The 25,495-nt window shown below is 41.4% G+C and overlaps 1 protein-coding gene and 1 long non-coding RNA gene across 3 annotated transcripts in view; one reads left to right on the forward strand and one right to left on the reverse strand.

Moving 5' to 3' along the window:
• The window catches only part of LOC127529612 (uncharacterized), a 356,389-nt gene extending 353,469 nt beyond the window's left edge, over positions 1–2,920 (forward strand). Inside the window, exon 2 of the long non-coding RNA XR_007936237.1 lies at positions 2,780–2,920. This is a non-coding gene — a long non-coding RNA (uncharacterized LOC127529612). The remainder of the gene's footprint in view (positions 1–2,779) is intronic.
• The window catches only part of stk32a (serine/threonine kinase 32A), a 152,682-nt gene that overhangs the window by 11,166 nt on the left and 116,021 nt on the right, over positions 1–25,495 (reverse strand). For both annotated transcript variants that reach the window (XM_051933752.1, XM_028812730.2), the window contains 5 exons: positions 23,143–23,232; positions 22,264–22,367; positions 21,936–22,052; positions 21,555–21,680; positions 19,525–19,653 (listed from right to left, as the gene is read on the reverse strand). In XM_051933752.1, the coding sequence (XP_051789712.1) occupies positions 19,525–19,653; positions 21,555–21,680; positions 21,936–22,052; positions 22,264–22,367; positions 23,143–23,232 (566 nt within the window). The remainder of the gene's footprint in view (positions 1–19,524; positions 19,654–21,554; positions 21,681–21,935; positions 22,053–22,263; positions 22,368–23,142; positions 23,233–25,495) is intronic.

Here is a 25,495-nt window from a genome sequence, read left to right on the forward strand (position 1 = left end):
TCATAAGAAATTTAGAAATATTTGTTTTTCCCCACTGTCTTAAGTTCTTAGCTCCCTGTCGTTGTTTCCCTAATAATTCATCTTTTTTTTTGTTTTTTTTTTTTTGCTCCCTTAAGTCAATTGTAACCTAAAATTGACAGCTGTGAATGAAGCAGACACCAAGGCATATGGCATTAAATGATGAAAGGTTTGATGCCAGAAAGTTCAAAACTGGGTTTACTACGTTGTATTGGAATGTGGCAAGCATGCATTTGTGCTACCGGCAGGGCTGGATTAAGGCCAACTGATGCCCTAAACACAGCCCAACAAGGGTGCCCACTCAGCCCCTCCATTGTTCAATTGACAAGACATTAAGACCCAATAAGTGCTGAATGTGAAATACGAGATTAAAACTTACCTCATGTATATGGAAAATCAGTAAAAGAAATAATAAAATAAAACTGTTACACAAAAGAGTTAAATGCCAGCCAGACCCGGGCAGCTGTGTTTACATACGGCGGAAGCAAAACTCCTACGCCATGAGATGGAAACAAATGTGGTATCTGATGACACCTTCATTTACATTTATTTACTTAGCAGAAGCTTTCATCCAAAGTGACTTACAAAAGACATCAATATAATCAAATCAACATCTGCCATGTGGAACTGTTTGTGAACAAGTGATGCAGGACAAGGATACAAGAGTGATCATCACAAGTGGAGAGCTCAGAACTTTTCTCAGTTACAATAACCTAACAAAGCCGACATCAATTAGACAGAAATTCACCAAACAAGAGAGTCTTCAAATTCTTCTCAAACACATTAAGGGAGTCAGAATATTGAATGGAGGTGAATAGTTTGTTCCACCAGCTAGGAACTATAAATGAAAAGAGTCAGGATTGAGATTTGAAGCCACACGGAGTGTTGCATCAGCAGACCTGAGCATAGGACCTCACAAGTGTCTCCATACACGCAGGGGCTGACCCATTGACTACTCTGTAGGCAAACATCAAAGATTGACACTTCAGACCTGCTGCTTCAGACAGCCAGTGTCCACACTTAAAAATAAAGGTGCCATAGTGGTTCCTCAGAGCACTGCCATAGGGGAACCATTTTTGCTTCCCAAATGAACCATCCACATGAAGGTTCTAGAAAGAACTTAACTTTATTTAGATCTGAAACAGGCTCAATAAATAGCCATGAATCAATGCTAACAGATTTCTACAAAGCCAATGACTTCCTGATTTTAAAAGGATTCTTGCTGCATATAAGAAAACAGTCTAAGTTCAGCTTTCCTTGATCTCTTAGTATCCTGCTAGGTAGTCTCATATCCATTACTGCTTTCTGTTTTGTCCACTTGTTAGTCACTTTATGAAAGCCCAAAGAACCAATTTCATATATAAAGAACCCTTCCCAGAATGAAATGAGTCTTTGTCAAGCAATGGTGCTGAGGAACAACACAACACAACATTTTTAAGAGTGTGTGTAGAAACAGATAATAGGAAAACGTCAACACAGAGTTAAGAACAGCAAAAATACGAATTATTTCTGAATTTTGTATAAATGTAAATCTCGCATTGTAATAAGATTTTAGAAAATATAATGTAATTAAACAATGAGATCCAATTTTAGGGAAAATGAAGCTAGTTGTAAAAAAAACCTGCAGATGTCATCCAGGGGCTCTTTCAGGACTGACCTTGACAGCCAGTGCTATAGCAGACTGCAGGCAGGACAACCCCGGTGGCCCAGTTCAGATTGTCAAGTACTTACGTTTGGGTGAGGACTCTTCAAGTGGACTTTTCGACCGGAGCCATTTACAGCCCGAGAGATTTACATTATGGTATTCATGCTCTGAATTAGTGCTGGCGGACGAGAGAATTAATGCATTTGCATCTCTTTACTTTTCTAAATAAAACGTCGTTTCTAAAGTAACACAATCTGGAACAGGTACATTACCAATTTCAATTCTTACAGTATTGACTTAGCTGTATCTATGAATCAGAAATAAAAACGAATGCAGAAGCTTAAAAACGCCCAGGTAAGAACATTAATGCAAATACGACTGTGAGTGCGTGCGCGTGCACGTGAGAGGGAATCTGGGGGCCCTTAGCAGGCCAGTTTGAATTTTCCCACAGCTGCCTGCAGTGCATTATATGATCACAAGGTGGCGCCAGCGCACTCAGAATGTGATTGTGCTCTCCGCGCTGAACGCCACATTTGGAAACAGCAAGCTGCAGAGTCCCGGACATCTGGTCCAGGAGCGCATGTCTCGCTCTGACACAGAGGATGCCAGTGTATCCACAGAGCACAGTGTCCCACGATTACCAAACCTGCATGCTTTCCTGTGCATGAGGAAACCAGAGGACTCGAAGAAAACATAAGTGGAGAAGTTAAATTCCACCAAGGCAGTGTCGCTTTGAGCTGTGAGGTAAAAGTGTTAAACACTGCATCATCCTTTGTGCAAAAATCCATCCATCCATTGTCCAACCCGCTGAATCCGAACACAGGGTCACGGAGGTCCCCAGGTCTCCCAACTGCGAGGCAGCAACGCTACCCACTGCACCACCGTGCCGCCCTTATGCAAAAATAATTGTAATAATAATAATTATTATTATTTAGCATATTTTACGCTGGGCGGCACGGTGGCGCAGTGGGTAGCGCTGCTGCCCTCGCAGTTAGGAGACCTGGGTTCGCTTCCGGGTCCTCCCTGCGGGGAGTTTGCATGTTCTCCCCGTGGTCTGCGTGGGTTTCCTCCGGGCGGCTCTGGTTTCCTCCCACAGTCCAAAGACATGCTGGTTAGGTGGATTGGCGATTCTAAATTGGCCCTAGTGTGTGCTTGGTGTGTGGGTGTGTTTGTGTGTGTCCTGCGGTGGGTTGGCACCCTGCCCAGGATTGGTTCCTGCCTTGTGCCCTGTGTTGGCTGGGATTGGCTCCAGCAGACCCCCGTGACCCTGTGTTCGGATTCAGCGGGTTGGATAATGGATGGATATTTTACGCTTGTTCTTTTACAGGACTTTAGTGTGGAGATGTGGATTTTCTATTCTTGGAGCTTAGCAAAAACACAGTGATTTTACTGACTGGACTGGATAACAATGATTAGGCTAGCTCTGTAATAGAGGTCCATATTGTGCTTTGGCATATACATGCACTCATTTCTAAACTTGTTTACTCCCAATCTCTTTATATATACACTGATGATCCCCAACATTAAAACTACTGACAGGTGCCATGAGTAGCTTATTATCTCCTTACAATGGTGCCTGTCAAGGGGTGGGATATATTAGACAGCAAGTGAACCCTCAGTTCTTGATGGTGATGACTTAGTAACAGGAAAAATGGGCAAGTGTAAGGATCTGAGCGACTTTGGCAAGGACCAAATTGTCATGTTGAGACAATTGGGTTAAAGCATTTCCAAAACAACAAGCCTTGTGGGTTGTCCCGGGTATGCAGTGGTTAGTACCTACCAAAAGTGGTCCAAAGAAGGGCAAACAGCGAACTGGCGACAGGGTCATGGGCAAATAAGGCTCACTGATGTGCACGAGGAGTGAAGACTAACCCACTGGTCTGATTCCATAGAAATGCTATTGTAGCACGAATTGCTGAAAAACTTAAAGCTGGGCAGCAGAGAAAGGTGTCAGGACACACAGTGCATCTCCACATGCTGCTTTTGGGGCTGCAAGGCTACAAACCAGTCAGAGTGCCCATGCTGTCCCAGGACTACTGTACTGCTGAAAGTGCCTACAATGGGCACATGAGCATCAGAACTGGACCAAGGAGCAAAGGAAGAAAGTGGCCTGGTCTGATGAATCATGTGTTCTTTCAGATTATGTGGATGGCGTCATTTACCTGGGGAAGGAATGGCTGCAGGATGCACTATGAGAAGAAGTGAAACCGTCAGAGGCAGTGTGATGCTCTGGGAAATGTTCTGCTAGGAAACCTTGGGTCCTGACATTCATGTGAATTTTACTTTGACATGTTTCAGCTCCCTAAATATTGCTGCAGACCACATACAGCTTTTATGGCAATGGTTTACCCTGAGGGCCTGATAGATAGCCTCTATCACCTAGTATAATGCACCCTGGCACACTGCAACAATTGTTCAGAGGAACATGTCAAAGAGTTCAACGTGTTGACCTGACCTCCAAATTTCTCAGCTCACAATTCAATGGAGGACCTATGAGATATGCTTGAAAAACAATCAATACGGGGGCCCACTTCACAGCTTACAGGGCTTAAAGAATCTGCTGCTTGGTTGGTGTCAGATACCACAGGACACCTACAGAGGTCTTTGTGGAGTCCATGCCTTGACAGGCTGGTGCTTTTAATGCTGTGGCAGACTGGTGTGTGTGATATGTGTGCATAGATGTATCATTTTTTTTTTCTTTTTTCATTCCAGGATCATAAAAGTGTATATCATCAATGTTGTCCTCATTTTTACCTGTCTCTTTTCTTAAAGGACATTCCACAAAGCTGTATAGGATTGCAATGGGTGTCACTCTCTCCTGAATGTCACTTGGACTCTGATTTACTTCTCAAATTTGAGGCTTTTCAGAGTTTAGACTTCCTCAAGTGACACTCGGGTCTTTGGACTATACGAGTGTGGCTGTGCAGAAGGTTCAGCTCGTGTGTTGTTAAAAGATTTTAAACATCTATTCATTGATCCTTTAAACCACTTTGGCAGTGAAGACTGGAGCTTATTCTGCAGCATGGGGTACAAACTGGGAACTGATGCTGGGAGGGGTGTCTGTGAGTCAAGGGGGCTAAACACCAGTTAAAATGTTTTATAAATACAAAGGACTGCGGTTCCACCCAGGGTTGTTTGTGAGTTGCTACAAGAACAGGCTCTGGCTTCCATGTACCTGCCATTGAGAAAGTGGCTCCTAAGAATTGAAGGGCATTGAGGAATGTGTGACTCTCTTGCATGATTTAGCCTTTATGGCCATAACTGATAATGCCTTTAAGAGCACTTGCTACACTAAACTTAATGTTTTGTAATGTGAATTATTCTGTAAAACAACACACACAATGGAAATTGCTTGACAAGGACACACCAATGAGGTCAGGTCAGGTTGGGGATCCGGGTTGGCAACCCCCATGCAGACATCCCAACCTCCGGAAATTACCCTCAATCTGTCACAGCCAGGTGTTACATGGGTGTCCCCTTAGCCTGGTCCAGCCACTCAGGCCTTCAACAATGAGAACCCTGCAAGCCGGATCACCCTCAGGGAATCGCACCACATGGCCATACTGCCGTAACAGATGCTACTTCACAATGACGGTAATGTGCCTCATTCAGACTCTGTGAGCAAACACTCATGCAACACAAAGACAAACCAGCTGTACCCAAGGATTCTCTGAAGAGACACAGTACTAAAGGAGCCCAGTCTTCATCTTAGGTCACTGGATAGCGTCCACGTTTCGCAACCATATAGCAAGATAGGAAGCACCAGGACTCTGAAGACTTGGACCTTCGTCCTTTTGCATAGATATCAGGCGCGCCACACACCCCTTTCCAGCAACCTTATGATCCCCCCATGCTCTCCCAATCTGTCTACTGACTTCATAGGAGGAGTCACCATGAATATCACTGCTGAGGTAAGTAAACCTCTCAACATCTTTACACAGACAGACACTCTGCCGATGGCTGTGCCCAAGAGGTCATTAAAGGCCTGTATTTTGGTTTTTATCCTGGACACTCGCAAGCCCAGACACTCAGACTCCTCGCTCAGTCTCTCAACAGCCCCGATCAGAGACTCCATTGACTCCGCAAAGACCACAGCATCATCAGTAAAGTCAGTATCAGTGATTCTTTCTTCACCAACAGATGCCCTACCGCCGCTGGACCCCACAACTTTGCCCAACACCCAGTCCATGCAAGCATTGAACAGAGTAGATCAAACACAATTCATCAGCCTAAAAGTGTCAAACGTAGATGAAGGTTATTAAAGATTTAAACCTTTCAATTCACGTATTAAATTTGGGCATTGTATTTGTGTATGAAAATAGCTAAACACGTGTACCACTGAAGCTAACACTCATTCACTTATGTGAAGGACTAATTGATCGTAAAAAGCCAACATCCCAGCCATCACTTACTAATGAAGGAGATCCTCATCCCTGGGATGTAAGCGAGCAGCTGTGTCTTTTGGCCGTGCATTCAGCACAGGCAGAAATTAGGCTTAGAACTGCACCCATGTCCCTGGAGTGGCCACCACTGTCCCATGCTCCGATTTCTTTTCTTAGGTGCATTTGCTGCACAAATTATTCATACAAGTCCATCCATTTTATAACCTGCTTGATCCACTTGAATGCTATTGTGGATTATTGTCCTCAGTATAGTGCCTTACATGTTAAGTCCTCACTGTTTACAAATCGATTGCCTATTAATATAAATTAGTCACGACTCACTGGACAGGAAAGTAAATGACCAGAAAAGGAGCAGCAACTTGCCTATGCCTATGCTTGGAGACCCAGCTTCAATGAAATTCTTTCGAAGTACCTGATTTGTTTGTTTTAATATACAGTATGATAGTTATTAAATTGTATATTAACATGCTGGTAAATCATATAATGTATGATTCATGGTATTACAGTGAAAATGTTTATTTATAATAAAACAATAAGTTCAAGAATCATATGTAAACATGAATCGGGTAACCAACTCCAAGAATTACTGAATGATACATGCCCTGTGCATTCAACCAGCCGTGAAAAGTGAACATTGAAGGAAAGCTGAGAGCAAAATGTTAAAAATCAGAATGTTTTTAAAAGGTTTGACTTTGTGTGACTAATGTGTTGAATGTGCAAATGGAATAAACGTATTAGTTTAGCATTATGTGCATACTGTATATTCTTTTTAAATACACTCCAATAACATTGCATAAAACAATTTAAACATTCTAATATAATGAAATGTGCTGTTTTACTGTATTGTACCTGTATGAACAATGACAGAATGATCAATATGAAAGTTTCTCATTCGTCTAAAATGTTTTGAATGGAAAGGCGTACATGTGAAATGAACAGAGAATCGAGAATCAGACGGGCGGAACACATGCGCCTTAAACATCTAAATGAAGAGGCTGACACCTTATCACGCATGCGCTTTTGTTGAGCGTTGCATCGATTCGTTCTTGCTCAATAACACTGGTCTACAAAAAATATTTTTTGTTTGCTACTGGGAACTTAAGAGTAGTTTTATTAGGTTTGTTACAATGATTTCATATATGAAATCGGAATTAAGCTAGCACGTCAGATTTTTGAAATACACCTCATTGACGTTTTGACACTTTTGAATATCAATATATCAACACGGGCGGCACGGTGGCGCAGTGGGTAGCGCTGCTGCCTCGCAGTTGGGAGATCTGGGGACCTGGGTTCGATTCCTGGGTCCTCCCTGCGTGGAGTTTGCATGTTCTCCCCGTGTCTGCGTGGGTTTCCTCCGGGCGCACCGGTTTCCTCCCACAGTCCAAAGACATGCAGGTTAGGTAGATTGGCGATTCTAAATTGGCCCTAGTGTGTGCTTGGTGTGTGGGTGTGTTTGTGTGTGTCCTGCGGTGGGTTGGCACCCTGCCCAGGATTGTTTCATGCCTTGTGCCCTGTGTTGGCTGGGATTGGCTCCAGCAGACCCCCGTGACCCTGTGTTCGGATTCAGCGGGTTGGAAAATGGATGGATGAATATATCAACACGATATCTGGAGTTTGGACTATATCCCACCAAAATTGCTTTGAATTGTTTATTCTGAAACCAAACCAGAAGACGATACCAGAGACACGTTAAAGTATATTTATGTCAATTTACCTCAATATAAAAGAGAGGCCAATGTGCCCAAAAATGTTGGAGGCACTCGCTTTTGCTCTTGAGCTGCACATTCGTCTCTCTTTGCAAGAAACAACAGTAGTCACCCATCATGCTCGGAGTGAATTTTCCCCGATATCAGTTTTCCATCACCTTTATATCTTGATGAAATCTTTCCCCATGCTCATCTCTGACATCGCTTAGATTTGGTAGAAAAAAATCGAGATGAGAATGTAAAAAATGCGTCTTCAGTGACACTGTCTCCCGTAAGCTAATACTTTAAACATATTCTCCACAAGCTCAGCATAATTCTCTGCTCTGTGACTGAAATTCTGGACAACTTGCACGAATAAGGGTGCTGATTCAGTGGGCTTCACTTTCCTTTTGAACTCATCATCAAGCATCAGTTCACGTATTTCAGGGCCAACAAAAACACCTTCCTTAATTTTGGCTTCACTTTTCTCGAGACCAAACTTATGTCTTAAATTCTGAAACGCATCGCCTTTACTGTCCAGTCACCCTAGTTGTCCAAGACCTGGAACATCATAACTAAAAAATGGGACGTGCTGGACGAAAACGGTTTTCAGATTTGGAGTCAGCAAGTGAAATTTGTTAAAGTACAGGTGAAAGAATCTCAGTAGCAAAATGCTTGTTGACCAGTGTAACTGATTCCCACAATTCACCGAAACAGTCGTTTATAAGGAACGAATAGTCCATCACCACTAGGCACCTATAAGTTATCGGATGAACAAGTAGATAAAATCAGCCTCGTAAAAAAAGTCCAATTTTCCGTTCAAAATATTACGTGGTGTTGATTATGACAATTCGGTCTTGCCAACGTGTTTAAAGTTAATTTTATAGAGATTTAACTCGCTTCAACTGAAACTGTCTAATTCGCCTTCAGATTGTTTTCTCTCATACAAGCTGTGCTACCCGTCTGAGGGGTTAAATCTAAGTAACCAATGTAGACCTCAAAACCACGCAATGCATATGTCTCTGTTAGGTGTCCTTTGGTATGGGGCAGTGTTAATGTTTGAGATGTGACATCAATTTGCAAGAAAAATGCAATGCATTCTTTTACTAAAAATTTTTGTGATGAGCCATCTTTTGGAATGACAAGAGATGCAGCAACCGGACGGACATATGTATCCGATACACACTTACCATCTTTTAAGGAATACTGAATTTTCTTGAAATCTGTCGTACTTTTAAAAAACGGGGCTCAACTTGCCTATTGACAGCATGCCCAAGAATGGGCGTCCAGGGCATGTAACATTGTTGTCTAAGATCCGTGCGTTGCCTAGTCCGATGTGCCAGTTCCTTGGTCTTTACTGAAGCGGTTTCATTCATGTCGTAGTTGGAAGCGCAGCTAACATTGCAATTTTTTAATTTTATTCTCTGAAGTCAGTGGTACCAAAATTCCAATATAATCTCCTTGTCAAACCACACGTCGATCCAATAAAATCACATTTGCACAACTGATTCAAACTTTTGTAGTCAAGCGTCTGCTGACAGAGCCCGGTAAAACGTGTTGTGGAGAACATCTAAATACAGTTAAGTGTTCGGGCCCCGACGTCTTCATAACGCGCATGGAAGCGGCGGTCAGCAGACTGTGTATTGTGTGGCGAGACCGAGATGCTGCATGGAGCGTGTAGTGTTGGCACGCTAAGATTTCTCACACCCTTATCAGATTGAGAACACAATGCGGTGAGCATAATAATCAATATTTATCATATGCTGTATACCAATTGCCGATGCCGGTGAACGCTTGGTACTTTAACCATTCTAAGCACTTGGTGGTGTTGCTTGGGCTGAGTAGCTGTTTCTGCTTACAGGCCATCGGTACGTTGGTGGTGTACAAATTACTCGTTGTTTTAGTTTTTGTTGAAGACGTCTGTTTGAGTTTGTGAAACACTCTGTATAACACCGAAGTGATTAGTCTCAATTTCCTTTATTTCCTCTTTGTTCCAACCAGAACAGTGATATTTCGAGGACCTTGTCACCTTTCCGAGTGTAGGCGTCCAGGTTCCCGTCAGTGCCTTTCATGCTTTAGTACGTAATTGGTTTGACAGTGTAGTTTGGTGTGGAGGGACATAACCTAAATAAATACGTAAATAAAAATGAATCTGTTACTTTCATATTAATGTGAGCTAATATGATCGAATTATAAAACTACGTGCAATTTTCTGGCTCCTGACGTCACTGTCGTTTCAAACACGTTTTAATGGCGCGCAGGAGCGTCACCCCCTCCGCCCCCCGAGTCCGACTCTGTAGAATCTTTCAGCAGTGCTTGTCAGGAGATTCTGTCGAAGGAGTCATTTTTGTTTTTTTCCAAAGGATGTGTTCGGTCGAAGTAGGAAACTGTATTAGCGCCGTCTTTCTTCGCATGGCACTATCGAAGTAAAAGGCTTTGCTGTTGAGGTGGTTGGGAGTGTGAGGCTTCGAGATTTCATGTAAAGCACAATAAGCTGAACGATTTTTGCTTCAAGTGGAGGAGTTCAAGTATCTCGGGATCTTGTTCACGAGTGAGGGAAGAATGGAGCGTGAGATCGACAGGCGGATCGGTGCGGCATCCGCAGTAATGCGGGCGCTGCATCGGTCTGTCGTGGTGAAAAAGGAGCTGAGCCGCAAGGCGAAGCTCTCAATTTACCAGTCGATCTATGTTCCTACCCTCACCTATGGTCATGAGCTATGGGTAGTGACCGAAAGAACGAGATCGCGAATACAAGCGGCTGAAATGAGTTTCCTCCGCAGGGTGTCTGGGCTTTCCCTTGAAGATAGGGTGAGAAGCTCAGTCATCCGGGAGGGGCTCAGAGTAGAGCCGCTGCTCCTCCGCATCGAGAGGAGTCAGATGAGGTGGCTCGGGCATCTGATCAGGATGCCTCCTGGACGCCTCCCTGGTGAGGTGTTCCAGGCACGTCCAACCGGGAGGAGGCCCCGGGGAAGACCCAGGACACGCTGGAGGGACTATGTCTCTCGACTGGCCTGGGAACGCCTTGGGATTCTCCCGGAAGAGCTAGAAGAAGTGGCCGGGGAGAGGGAAGTCTGGGCATCTCTGCTCAAGCTGCTGCCCCCGCGACCTGACCTCGGATAAGCGGGAGACAATGGATGGATGGATTTTTGTTTAACGTCTCTCGTTTTGGCGAATGGTTGCGCTTTCTTCCGGATTCCCTGCTTTTGTGTATTAAACTTTTATGAGATTGTTTTTTATTCACACATTAAATCGCGTATTTAGGAACTATGTCATCTTTCTCCTTGTGGATCAGCGCAGCAGTGGTAGTTTTTGTCAAGTGGAAGCCTCCTTTATACGTATGTATGTAAACTAAATCGGGGTGTACTTATTATTCTTTAATTGGCCTTATCCAGTGCCGATGCTAAGTAATTTTGCACCCTAGGCCAAGCTTATAAGTGCGCCAACAGACTGTTTGGTAGCTAAGCCGTACGGCCGGCTTTTTACCCCCTTTATGATCTAAGCACTAGGCAATAATTCGCCTTAATGGTGGCGCCGGCCCTGGTCATATTCAGAGGCGACATCGCAACAAGGAGACCAGGGTTCCAGTCCTAGGTGTTCCCTGCATGGAGTTTGCATGTTCTCCCCATGTTCGTATGAGTTGCTTCTGGGTGCTCAGGTTTCCTCCCACAATTCAATTTTCCGGTTAGGTGGAGTGACACTGCAAAATTGGCCCTGATATGACTGTGTGTGCGTGCGCGCGTGTTCACACTGTGATGGACTGGCATCCCAGGGTTCCTGCCTTGCGCTCAGTGCTTGCTGAGATAGGCACCAGCTTCCTAGCGACCCTGCTTTGGATAAACGGGTTTTGAATATACATTGATGGTCTTGTCTGTTAGGTTTTAACCAGGGTTACTCCGCTGGCTTAACGTTTAATTTTTCTTCTTTTTTTAAATTTTTCAATATTGTTTACTGGTTACAGTAGTTTGTTAATAAATGGACAGGACAGTATTGTTTGTCTAGGTGTTTTCTGTTAATTTAGTTCTATGTATTTATTATTTAGTTTCTATGTGTGTAACTATATTATGTTCCTTGTGTTTTGTGGGTGGATTCCCCAGTACCTCACCTCTAAGGGACCACCCCCCAGCCGTTAAAGGCAGAATGGGAAAGCGAGTTCCTTGTGGTTCATCACTGGATGTGCTCAGTAGGACTGAGACTCTGTAAATACTGTAGTTTATGTTTGGATTTCTGTTTTTTTTTTTTATGGTCTTGTTCATGGATTGTAAAACGGACTTGATTACCTTAGATTGCCTTTTAGGCAACTACTTTTTGCTCTCTTTTGAGCATTTTAGGTATTCTTTTAATTTTTATCTTCTATTAATAATAATCTTGTTTTAAAAAAACTCTCTTTTTTTGGAATTGTTTTACAACCAGAGTTGTTTATGGTTTCTTTCCGATAAAATTTATTTTGGATAATTTTGTATATATTTTGGGAATATATGTTTGGGTCCAATGAGGCCAAAGCCTCCCAGTTTTCTTGGGTCAGGCTACCCTGGAGTGAGACCTATTTTTGTCAGTTAGTTCTGTTAGGATTCTGGCCTGTTTTATGAGGGTATTTTTGAAAGCCTCACCTATTGTGAGATTTTGTGGTACCAAAATCGCAACATTGTCTTGTTCAGATATTTAAAAAAAATTATTTCCCCTTTTAAATGTTGAAAGTAGGCCCAATCGCTTAAAAAAAGGAAATAGAAAATGGCAGAATCGGACACATGTCACAAGCTGTTTTATAGCCAACCCCCTTGCAAGGAGCAGATGAGAGAGAGTGTGCACAGCGAGAGGGCAAGGACAGAAAAAAAAAAAGAGGTATTCTTGTAATAAACATTTTAAAAATTACACCCAATCTATCAACATAAACCAGAATTTTTTATCAATTAAAAATTTTACACACACTGGTGCTTTACAGTGGATGCTAATGGGGCATGAGAAACCACTGGAAAATAAAATCTTAAAAACTTCTCAAATATGTCCCAAGACAGTATCCAAGTCAGTTGTAGTCAGTATTAATCTGTGTCTTGCAATTACACAAACATTGTAAAATAGTTTATACGTGTAATTTTTTTAACAAGAAAAACAATATTTTGTGAGTTCAATGTCTTTCTATATGATACGCTACCGTGGCTGTTCGTTTGTCTGTCCAGGATTTTAAATCACTGGTAGCTAATTACATTAACACCAAAGCAGCTGAAACTGATTAACAACCCCCTCTGCTACTTAACTAACCACATCAATATGTCTACTATCCACTTTCAGGGTGATGATTGACCTACAAGGTTTATCCTCTTTTTATTTTTATTTTATTTTAGAATCAACTCTCGGCAGCGGCCATCAGGGTGGCCGTGCAGCAAATGCATATGGGCGCTGTTCTCATCCCTACCACCTTAGCCGTCACTTCCCCTACCTTTTCATATCTTTAATTATTCTTGAGGCAGATTGAAGACTTAAGTGCCAGCTTAACTGAAAAATTTAGGAAAATGTACAGTGATCCCTCGCTATATCACGCTTCGCCTTTCGCGGCTTCACTCTATCGCGGATTTTATATGTAAGCATATTTAAATATATATCGCGGATTTTTTGCTGGTTCGCGGATTTCTGAGGACAATGGGTCTTTTAATTTCTGGTACATGCTTCCTCAGTTGGTTTGCCCAGTTGATTTCATACAAGGGACGCTATTGGCAGATGGCTGAGAAGCTACCCAACGTACTTTTCTCTCTCTCTTGCGCTGACTTTCTCTGATCCTGACGTAGTGGGTGTGAGCAGGGGGGCTGTTCGCACACCTAGACGATACGGACGCTCGTCTAAAAATGCTGAAAGATTATCTTCACGTTGCTATCTTCTGTGTAGCTGCTTCGTGAAGCAACATGCTGCACGGTGCTTCGCATACTTAAAAGCTCGAAGGGCACGTATTGATTTTTGACTGTTTGTTTTTCTCTGTCTCTCTCTCTCTCTCTCTCACTGCTCCTGACGGAGGGGGTGTGAGCTGCCGCCTTCAACAGCTTTGTACCGCGGTGCTTCGCATACTTAAAAGCCAAACAGTCCTATTGATTTGTTTGCTTTCCTCTGTCTTTCTGACAGACTCTGCTCCTGACGCGCACTCCTTTGAAGAGGAAGATATGTTTGCATTCTTTTAATTGTGAGACAGAACTGTCATCTCTGTCTTGTCATGGAGCACGGTTTAAACTTTTGAAAAAGAGACAAATGTTTGTTTGCAGTGTTTGAATAACGTTCTTGTCTCTCTACAACCTCCTGTGTTTCTGCGCAAATCTGTGACCCAAGCATGACTATAAAAATAACCATATAAACATATGGTTTCTACTTTGCGGATTTTCTTATTTCGCGGGTGGCTCTGGAACGCAACCCCCGCGATGGAGGAGGGATTACTGTACTAAGTAATTTCAACACAAACACTGACCTAAATCAGTTTTAAGGTGAAAAGATACCGACGAAAGGAGAGAAAACGCGGACCGCTAGGGTGGAGAAAAGAAGAGCTGCTTAGGAAGCAGCAAGCGCATCAACCTCTGAGCAAATGAATGGTAAACATGCAGAGAAAGAGTATGAGAACTATGAATGCTCAAATCAAGGGTATTCCCTGTACATTAATCGTGCAGCGTGCCGTTACTGGTTTTAAAATGAGACCAGCTTTGCACACCACCTCCGCTTTCGTCGTCTTGTGCAATAATCTTTCACCACCCAGGGTATGGTTTCCTTTGGAAAGACCAAATCATATTAAACCTTTCGTGCCATGTGGTTGGCATTGTTTTGATTTACTTCCTTATTTATGTAAAAAAATTTAGTCCCAGGAATATGTGATAAAATGATTATTTCCAGATCTCTTTTGTTGTCTTAAACATGCGTCAGAAACACGGAAGGCATGTTTTCTTATATCAAAACGTTTGTCGCTTCATTCGTAAGTTTTTAAGCTTTTATTTTATGGAGGTGAGCCATGCCGCATTAGCCTCCATTGTAAAGTGCTTGTGCAGGTGAGATGTTTTGTAAAATTTATAGAAAATGCCTAACTTTAGAGCACAATTTTGTGTGGCAAATGTATATACAATGTACCAAACATATTTTTTTACTTTTTTTAAACAGCACACACAGCCCTCTACAATTTCCATTTGATATTTGCTCTTCTATCCACATGCAAAAAAGTTCTTTCCTCCATTTGCAAGCTTTTGCCCTAAAACTACACTGATGTGTAGATGCTTTGGCTCTGGAAATAGATGCTTCTTGACAAACCAGCAATACGGTACGGTCCACATGACTTTCCAGTGCTCATCAAAATTTGAATAAAATACACTAAAATTAAATCTGAATCCTTCTCCATCTCTTATTTATATAGATATTTACTTCTCCCCTTCTTTTGTCTAATGTTGCCTTATTAAAAAGCTTAAAGAAATTTTCCTTTAGCTAAGCTCTCCTTCTCAGGGGTGGGGTTTGATTTGTTTTCAAATTTGTTGGGTTATAAATTGATCTGTTTGTATGGAATGATTACAATGAAAATTAATAAAATAAAAATATTAAAAAAAATAAAAAAATAAAATTAAATCTGAATATTTTAGGGCTCTGGTTTTTGACATTAAATTCAGAATTTTGTGTAAATGTCCAATGTTCTGATTCTTTATACAAAACATTTACCTAATTTCTTGGATGTTAACATCCCTCGTTTTTATTATGTTCTGTAGTTTGTTTTTGATGTGCCTTGGCAACTAGCTACAATGCCCATATTGAGCCCTGTAAAGAAAGTCCAGGTGTAGCTGCTACCATGTCCAGTGCCTGAATTAAAACCACCTGCAGGGATGGTGCAAACTCAACATTAGGTAGGGAATTAAACCCAAGTCCACTAAAATAAACCCACATAGTCATAGACAGAATGCCATACCAGGCCTGGAAGTTGTTCTGAGACCCATGGAATATAAAGTAGTAGTGCTAACCTCTGTGCCACCCACTGGCTGTCCTGCTGTATGTTTCCGAAGTTGTGCATTATTAGATTCACCTTACTTACAAAAGGCCATGCAATATTTATTTAACTTGCGCTCATGGCAAAAGGCACTATCCACAGTAAAAATTGATCAGCTGAAAAACTATGTGATAGGCAGCTTTGTTGCTTTGCAGTCTGTAAGTATTGGGTTCCAGTGCACACAAGAATGCCTTTAGTGTGTGTGGTATGTTCTCCCTGTGTTTCTTGCTGGTCTTTAATAACATGCCACCCAGATGAATGTAGTATGTGCCACCTAATAACCTTTTAGCACAGAGGTGGAATGCTGCCCTGACTTGAGTTTCCTACCCATGTAGTCTCGTTGGGAATGTAAATGAGGGCTAGATGGTAAATAATGGAGTGGATTGGCAGGCTCATCGAAATGCAGCCACCTATGTGTAAAGTTACTGCACTTTACTTGTAAGAAAGTTTAATGAGGTCATGCCCTCAACCGGATGTGGTTGCCAGTTCACGACAGACTTTTCATTCCGCCATATTGGTTTATCTTCAGCATGTTTGTTTGTTTATTGTTTCAGTTGTTTTTTTTACATTAAATAAATATAAAATACTGGAATTCAACAGTCTCATATCGCCAGTCATCTGACCGTGACTCCTGCACTCGGCTTTCTGTTAGCTAAACCCTGCGAATTAGCGCATTTCCAGAGGTCCCTGACATTCCTCTTTTACATTACTTAAACAAGCTCTATTTTAAGTTGAGGAGGATGGGGGCTTGAAATGGTGCAGCATATTAGTCAGATTATATACAGTATGAATGCCATGGAAACAGTGGAACTACTGCAGAGGTAGTGATTCCCATGACATAAAGCTTCAATATATGCCCTGAATCCAAACAGTAAAAACTGTCTAATCTGTATGGGGGTTTTAGAAATCATCCCATGGGGAAGAAGGGGAGGCAATGGCCCAGTAAACACACTGATTAGCAAAATGCATCCAGGAGCCACAAGCCTGCCTGCCTGCCAGCCAGAAAGCAGTAAATGACTGTCTAAAGAGTCTGCCTCTGACAAATATCCAGGAATCAAAACTGATTTAATTAAACTGCTGATGCTTACTCCAGATCTTCATTAATGCAAATGTTGGATACGCGTTTTATCCTAATCAGAGCTTCTCAGTAGGATATTAAATTAACCTTTGCAGCTTCCGAATAATACATCTCATTTGCAAACTGATTTATATACAGCACATGGGCAGCCAAAAAAAATCCCCAATACATTATTCTGCATGGCAGCTTACTGATGACTAAGATTCATTCCTTAACTAAACTCATGAAAGTTGCTCTGAAAAGAGGTAAAAACTGATTTAAAGTAATGAAGAGTCTAATTGATATGAGAGAAAATCAGATCAATGAAAGACAAAATAATGATAAAGGCTCAGGTATAGATGGGGGATGCTCTGCTTGCCTGCATGAGTCTGTATTGTCAGTTAATGAGAATTCCACGGCATGTTGGAGTTTTCATTCTGCCACACCAGACATTTCAAAAACTGTTGATGTTTCTTTTTTTTTTTTCTTTCTAAGAGCACCATCAAAATGTGCTCAATATAGATCAATATTACTGAGACCTCTACCTTACTTTATTTTCAGACATTGTATGATGGACACAGGTTAGCTGATCATGTGTTGACTTGTTTTATATCTCATTATAGTTTGGCTGCTAATTAAGGAAAAAGAAACAATCAAAGGGGTCTGAGTCTTAATGTTGCAAGTCGAGAAAAAGTAAGGCAGAAGTTAATTAGCAGCAACAACTGGTCACTATTTAAGAAAAGGGTTAGAATAAAAACCTGCAACCACTATGGTCCTCCAGGATCGAATGTGGACACCCCAACCTAGATATTGGTTACTGAAAATGTTTAATTCACATTAAAGATAGAAAGCTCCTTTGCATCTTACTTCCCACTTGAGTATCCAATTTGATAGGCTGTAATGGGCAGCTTTAAGAAATCATCAGAGAGCAGAGAATTAGAAAATTGAGGAATAAATGAGGCTCTTCTGATATTTCAACTGCATTATAACTCCTCCATTATATACTATATCTTGCCAATTGACTATAACACTTTTTGTCATGTTGCATTGAATCATATTCCTGAGTGCTTTGAAGAGGCACTATATGGAATAAAGATTGATTGTGCCTCCATGTCTTCATTGATCTATTCACATAATGATGCTTTAACTCCTCTTGAAATCCACTCACTAAAGTGATATACCTTCTAATCCATTTTGTAGGAGGATTCAAGTGTGACTATTTTCTTATTCTATCCCTCTTCATTTAGTTCTTCATGTTAGAACACTCAACACTGAGATTATTATATTTTAACATTATTCTGGATTTGGATTTTCCTTCAGGTACTTTTTCCCTGCCATCATCCACAGACACGTGATAATGATTCTGAATTAGAGTGAGCGTGCTCATGTGCCCAGCAATCGAATGTTTCCCTCTCCAGGGCTGGATTCCTTTCTTATGCCCATTGCTGCTAAGACAGACTCCTGCCACTGTTGAATGTGAATTGGAATACTCCGGTATGAGACTTTTATTACATTTTGTTATTTTTTCAGTGTCTATTTTGGGATAAAATGCATGCAAGTATATTATTTACTTATTCAAGAGTTTAACACCACAGTCACGTTTGTTTCCCAGTGAGCCGTATAATTTTTAGTAAGCGGTTCATTTTCAGCATGGAGCTGCTATTAAATGCAATAAGATATGCTAATTTCACAGCCAGTGGGCTTCTGTCTGGACTTGGTCTACATGCTAGGCCCTAAAAGTAAGTGCTTTTACTGAAATTAATAAGAAAAAATAATTGTATAAAAAAAGTCTTACAATTCATAGCCCAGGCCAGTAGAGACTTGAAAATGGGAGAATTAAGCTAATATTTGCAATTCTTATTTAAGTAAGGGGTCAATTTAATTTAGAAATTCACAAAAACAGTAGGTGGGAGATGATATGCTACATTGCAACACATAAGTAAATCAACTATGCTTCTGATTTAGGTTGAACATCTATCATGTTCATCATACATTTATTATAAGGTCTTAAAATTGGCCACTGTGTAATCCGTTTGTGCTCCATGTGCTCTTATAGGTCCAGGATTTCAATGCTAAATCATAGGCCATATTTGGCATTTTTTCTGCTGCACTACCTAATACCAGCATTTACTCTGCCACCTCCCTGCAATCCTGATAGTAGATCAGTAAATGTTTCAAAATATTATTTTATTTATTTTTTCAGAGTAAGAAGTTCACAAACTGCAAGATTTTCAGGATGTTATTTCCATCTAATGTGTCTTTTTTTTAGCATCAACTTTACATTAAACAGCCCCACTCAGATTATCAGATGGGAGTTTTTAAACTAAATTTCCTTTTTGTACCTGGTTTTTACCAAACCACTTGAAAACTGATTTAAGTGTAGATTCACTGGATGCCAACGTCATTCATGGCAGCAACTGGTACAAGTCTGGAATCAAATTTGAGATGCCAGCCAAATACAGGGCATACTCATGCACATTTCTTCATCAGTCCAGTTTAGAATCATCAAGCAGCAGAGAATGATCCAGTGTTGGGAGAAAAGAAAACACAAACATTGGACAAACATGCAAAGCCCACATAGACACACCAGTGAGAAAATTTAAATCGACACTCAAGCACCATAAGATGAAAATGGTGGCATTAGTGTAAAATCTGCTGTTGCCCACTATTATTTGTAACCCCCAAGAGCTGATCTGAAAGTAACAAGGTAAGGGGCATCCTGTCACCTGAGGGGAGCTGTCTCGTCGGTTTTCTCTTAATTTTTTCGCCAGTCTTTTTTTCTTCTTGTGAAGAGGCTTGGATTCCAGAATCATCTCCTCGAGTTCAAAGGTGGGATCACAGTTTAGTCGCCCTTTCTGAAAAAATAGGGAAGTCAGATAAAACAAATTGAACTTTAAAATGGTTTTATCTGCTTTTAAAATACTATTTAATAATATAATTCCAGTAATATGTTTTAGAAGCATCTGAATTTATGTTAATTATTCATTTTAATGTAAATTGCAATTTTTGTAAAGCATTTTGAGCTGCCTTTAGCATAAAGTATGAAATATACTATATAAAAATATATATAATATTGTGACATGTGAGTCCCTGTCTTGCACACGAGGCTGAGTCTCAGTACTTTAGCAAAACCAACTTTTATTCAGCTTGAAACGGGAACAGCACGGTTATTGTAGCGGGATCTACCATTCTCCTAAACACAGATACAGCAATCTGGCAGGGTCACGGCCAGGTTAGTAGCTAAGTAATCCTGTTCCCTGCAGTTATAATGTTCCTTGCATCACCCAGCCCGCGGTTGCCATAGACTTTGTCTTCTGTCTTCCATAGACACGGCGATCACACTTCGGGACGCTCTTCGGCATTTCGTCCCATTGGGGGGTTCCCAAACAAGTTTAGAAACCTTACTCATATATATATATATATATATATATTATAATCCTTACAGCACAGGTAATCCTGTAAAAATGCACCTTGAAATACACACACTATTGGATAAATAAAATGCTAATCTTTATACACTGCTCAAAAAAAATTAAAGGAACACTTTTTAATCAGAGTATAGCATCAAGTCAGTGAAACTTCTGGGATATTGACCTGGTCAGCTAAGCAGCAGAGGGGGTTGTTAATCAGTTTCAGCTGCTTTGGTGTGAATGTCTCTGACCAAACAATCAGACTTCATGATGGTGTCCTGAGGGCCCGACGTCTTCTAGTGGACCCTGTGCTCACTGCCCGGCACCGTGGAGCTCGATTGGAATTTGCTATAGAATACCAGAATTGGCAGGGCCACCTCTGGTGCCCTGTACTTTTCACAGATGAGAGCAGGTTCACCCTGAGCACATGTGATGGACGTGAAAGGGTCCGGAGAAGCCGTGAAGAACGTTATGCTGCCTGTAACATCGTTCACCATGACCGGTTTGGTGGTGGGTCAGTGATGGTCTGGGGAGGCATGTCCATGAAGGAACACACAGACCTCTACAGGCTAAGACAACGACACCTTGACTGCCATTAGGTAACAGGATGAAATCCTTGGAACCATTGTCGGACCCTATGCTGGTGTAGTGGGTCCTGGGTTCCTCCTGGTGCACGACAATGCCTTATGTGGTGAGAGTATGCAGGCAGTTCCTGGAGGATGAAGGAATTGATACCATTGACTGGCCCCCAAGCTCGCCTGACCTGAATCCAATAGAACACCTCTGGGACATTATGTTTGGGACCATCCGATGCCTCCAGGTTGTACCTCAGACTGTCCAGGTGCTCACTGATGCTCTGGTCCAGATCTGGGAGGAGATCCCCCAGGACACCATCCGTCGTCTCATTAGGAGAATGCCCCGATGTTGTCAGGCATGCATACAAGCACGTGCGGGCCATACAAACTACTGAGTACAATTCTGATGTTGTCAGGCATGCATACAAGCACGTGCGGGCCATACAAACTACTGAGTACAATTCTGAGTTGCTGCAATAAAACTTCGGCAAAATGGACTAGCCTGCCGCATCATTTTTTCACTTTAGTTTTCAGGGTGTCTTTGAATTCAGCCCTCTGTAGGTTGATAATTTTCATTTCCATCAAACAATGTGGCATCCTTTTGTTCCTAACACATTACCCAGTCGATATCAGTATAGATATCCATGCTTTTTTCCCATTGATTTGATGTGTTTTCAAAGTATTGCTTTAATTTTTTTGAGCAATATAGAATGAGAAGCACTGCATGACTTACAGAAGTATAGACGGCTCTCTGTAAAGGAGTGAACTCACATTAGGCATAAATCCTGGAGCCACCTTCTTCAGCATCACTGCATCCCAGTTGATGTCAGAGAGGTAGTTAAACTCTTGGAGGTCTGAAAGGTGTGAAAGACGATGTTGTGGCTCAAGCATCAGCAACTGCAGGCGGCAGAAATAAAAAGTGTAATGGAACATAAGAGTGAAAAGACACCTCAGGACTGAACTTTTTCTTCATCTCTAATGGGCAGGTCAGCTCCAGTTATAAGTTCAAAGTATGGAGTTCAAGCCACAGATTTACAGCACATCTTGTCTGTTAATAAACATATTATTGTCAGGCCTGTGGTGATGTGTGGCCTTTCAGGCTAGATTCTCTGACTAAGGTGTTCCTATGACAATACAGACAGTGATACTGACCTTTCTTAAGAGGGACTCCATTCCAGCAGACCATGTTGATGGGTAATTTACATTAACAGTGTGAAAGAGCTGGATGATGTCATTGACAGCCATGCCTGAACGGATATGGTAAGGTCTCTGTGAAACACAAGCAGACATGAAGGCTAGCACCATCTGAACACTCAACAAATTTGTGGTCATCATGTTCCCCATCAGCTAGATTGACAGCAGTCATGCATAGTGCATAGTTTTTTTGACCCACCTATAGATCACTACCCTACTGCATAGCCAATACCACAATACCCACTGATGACCAGTAGCATTTGAGCCTTCATGTGAAATAATTCACCTGTCCTTTAAGCAGCTCATATGCAGTGATTCCCAATGACCACCAGTCCACAGCATAGGAATAACCAGGATGGCCTTCAAGACATGGCTGAAACATTTCTGGAGCTGAAAGCAATCAAACAAGATATTTTTATCAATATAATTGGTCTGAGATGCACCAGGACGTGGAATAAATTTGTCCATGATAACATTGTATAATATGGCTTAGCAGGGAAATCAAAACCTATGCTTGTGTAAGGCACTGTTGCCAACATGTCTTGAATGGATGCTGTATTAAGATACTGATGCCAGGAATTCTCTCTTGTCAGTGTGCTTCAAAACTCCTGATGAAATCCTTTTCCTTCTGTCTTTGATGTAGAAGCTCCATTTGTATATCTCATTTGCTTACAGAAAAAATTCAAATGTTTTCATATATTTCAGAAGTGCCTTCCGGGATATGACCTCCATAGGTCTCTAGAGAAAACAGCTTTCTGGCAAGGCACCCCATGAGGAAACATTTTGCCTGTGTAGTAAACTGGGTCCAGATCTGGTTTACTGGTGCCAGTGTTGCCCAGTTCCATTCAGGATAGCAGATACTCATAAGAAAAAAAATGCCCCTCTGGCTCAGAAATATTGCAAGGTGGGTTGCAGACAGGGGGCTTTATCTTCTTGTAGTAAAAACTGGCTGAGGACAGTGCTATGGAGATTCCAAAATAGTACCAAAGAAGTCTTTCAGACATCAACATTATCTGCCTTATAACTAAAATCCTTATCTCTGCTTTAACCCGAGAAATGTCTTCATATTAAAGCCTTTACTCATGAACTAATTATATGTTAATGCATATTGGATACCTATATTTCACATTTTTTTAGTGAGCACAATTAAGATAGCAGAATTTACCCATGTAGGGCTTGGTGCCAGCCACCGAAGTCATTTGTGTATCTTCTTTGATCGTTGCAGCAATGTTGAAATCGGTGATGTGCACATGACCTGTCCAGATACACAAACAAATGAAGAGTGTTAGACTTTAAGGATAAACAGCTGTTTCCTAACGGAAATATGATGGAACCATTGCCATGTGTTGCCCTTATTTGTAAATAATGTCCACAGTTTTTAGTTCCTTTGCATGTTTCACATAACATATTGTATGTTTGTTGGTGATATCTGGATTGTTTTAGGATCATCCCCTCTTCTTTTTCTTCTATTTGACCAACCTACTCCATTCTTGTCTGCTGTACATTTCCTCACCCTTTGATCCCTCTTCACATAGGCTATCCACTTTCTATTTGGTTGCACCTCTTGTCTTCTCTCCTAACACCTCTATATCCATGATTTTTCTCCCCATACTATTGACATCTCATTACATGTCCGTACCACTTTAACCTTCTTACCTATATTTTGTTAATTTCTCCAACTTTAACTGTACTTCTGATTCTCCTACAGTGATCCCTCGCTATATCGCGCTTCGCCTTTCGCGGCTTCACTCTATCGCGGATTTTATATGTAAGCATATTTAAATATATATTGCGGATTTTTTGCTGGTTCGCAGATTTCTGCGGACAATGGGTCTTTTAATTTCTGGTACATGCTTCCTCAGTTGGTTTGCCCAGTTGATTTCATACAAGGGACGCTATTGGCAGATGGCTGAGAAGAAACCCAACTTACTTTTCTCTCTCTCTCTCTTGCGCTAACTTTCTCTGATCCTGACGTAGGGGGATTGAGCAGGGGGGCTGTTCGCACACCTTGACGATATGGACACTCGTCTAAAAATGCTGAAAGATTATCTTCACGTTGCTACCTTCTGTGCAGCTGCTTCGTGAAGCGACATGCTGCACGGTGCTTCGCATACTTAAAAGCTCGAAGGGCACATCTTGATTTTTGCTTGTTTGTTTTTCTCTGTCTCTCCCTCTCTTTGTCTGCTCCTGACGGAGGGGGTGTGAGCTGCCACCTTCAACAGCTTTGTGCCGCAGTGCTTCGCATACTTAAAAGCCAAACAGCCCTATTGATTTGTTTGCTTTCCTCTGTCTTTCTGACATTCTGTGCTCCTGACGCGCACTCCTTTGAAGAGGAAGATATGTTTGCATTCTTTTAATTGTGAGACAGCACTGTCATCTCTGTCTTGTCATGGAGCACAGTTTAAAATTTTGAAAAAGAGACATGTTTGTTTGCAGTGTTTGAATAACGTTCCTGTCTCTCTACAACCTCCTGTGTTTCTGTGCAAATCGGTGACCCAAGCATGACAATATAAAAATAACCATATAAACATATGGTTTCTACTTCGCGGATTTTCTTATTTCGCGGGTGGCTCTGGAACGCAACCCCCGCGATGGAGGAGGGATTACTGTATTCCTATTATCAAGCTTTGTTACTACATACATCTGTCTTCCACCATGCATCTTTTTTAACTGCTCTTAAGTTTCTGATCCATACGCCAGTGCTGGACTGACCACTGTTTTATACAATTTACCCTTCACTCTTACACTGATTCTTCAGTCACATAATAGTCCCGATACCTTTTTCCAATCTAATTACATTCTGTGGTTTATTTCCAGACCTAGCTCTCCAAACTCTGTTATGGATGATCTGAGATATTTGAACTTTTCCACCCTTTATGCCTCTCTCCTAGGAGGTTAATGTCTCCATCTTCTTCTTGTCCCTTAAATCGTAGATAATTTTGTATTTTTTCTGGCTAATGTTAAGGTCTCTAACTTTCACAGCTCTTTTCCTCTGCTCCAGTTTCCTTTCCACAATATTCTTAGAAGTGCCACATTGCACAGTGTCATCTGCAAATAGCATGCACCATAAAGCTTGATCTACTATTCCCCTAGTAATAACAACCATAGCTAGATTAAACAGATATGGACCTAATGACACTCCTTGAAGTAATCCAGCCTTAACTGCAAATTCATCTTTTATTCCTACACTGCTTCTCACTTGTGTGTTAGGCACACTTATACATATCCTTAGCTATCCTCACATACTTCTGCTATATGTGCTAGGCAAATAACAGTGCCTATAAAACATATTCACCCTCTTGAAAGTTTTCATGTTTTATTGTTTTACAACACTGACTCACATTAGATTTAATTTACATGACATTTACATATTTACCCACAGGTGCTTATAAAATGCTTGTAGTTATAGTGTTTTCTCTGCACATTATTTCCTTACTTTTCCCAAATCAAGGCAAAGGAAATACTAGTAAGCTCAGTTAGCATTATTGTTATAACCTCAAGGCTGTTTGGAATATTTC

The sequence above is a fragment of the Erpetoichthys calabaricus genome, chromosome 11, assembly GCF_900747795.2.
Source record: "Erpetoichthys calabaricus chromosome 11, fErpCal1.3, whole genome shotgun sequence".
NCBI lineage: Eukaryota > Metazoa > Chordata > Cladistia > Polypteriformes > Polypteridae > Erpetoichthys > Erpetoichthys calabaricus.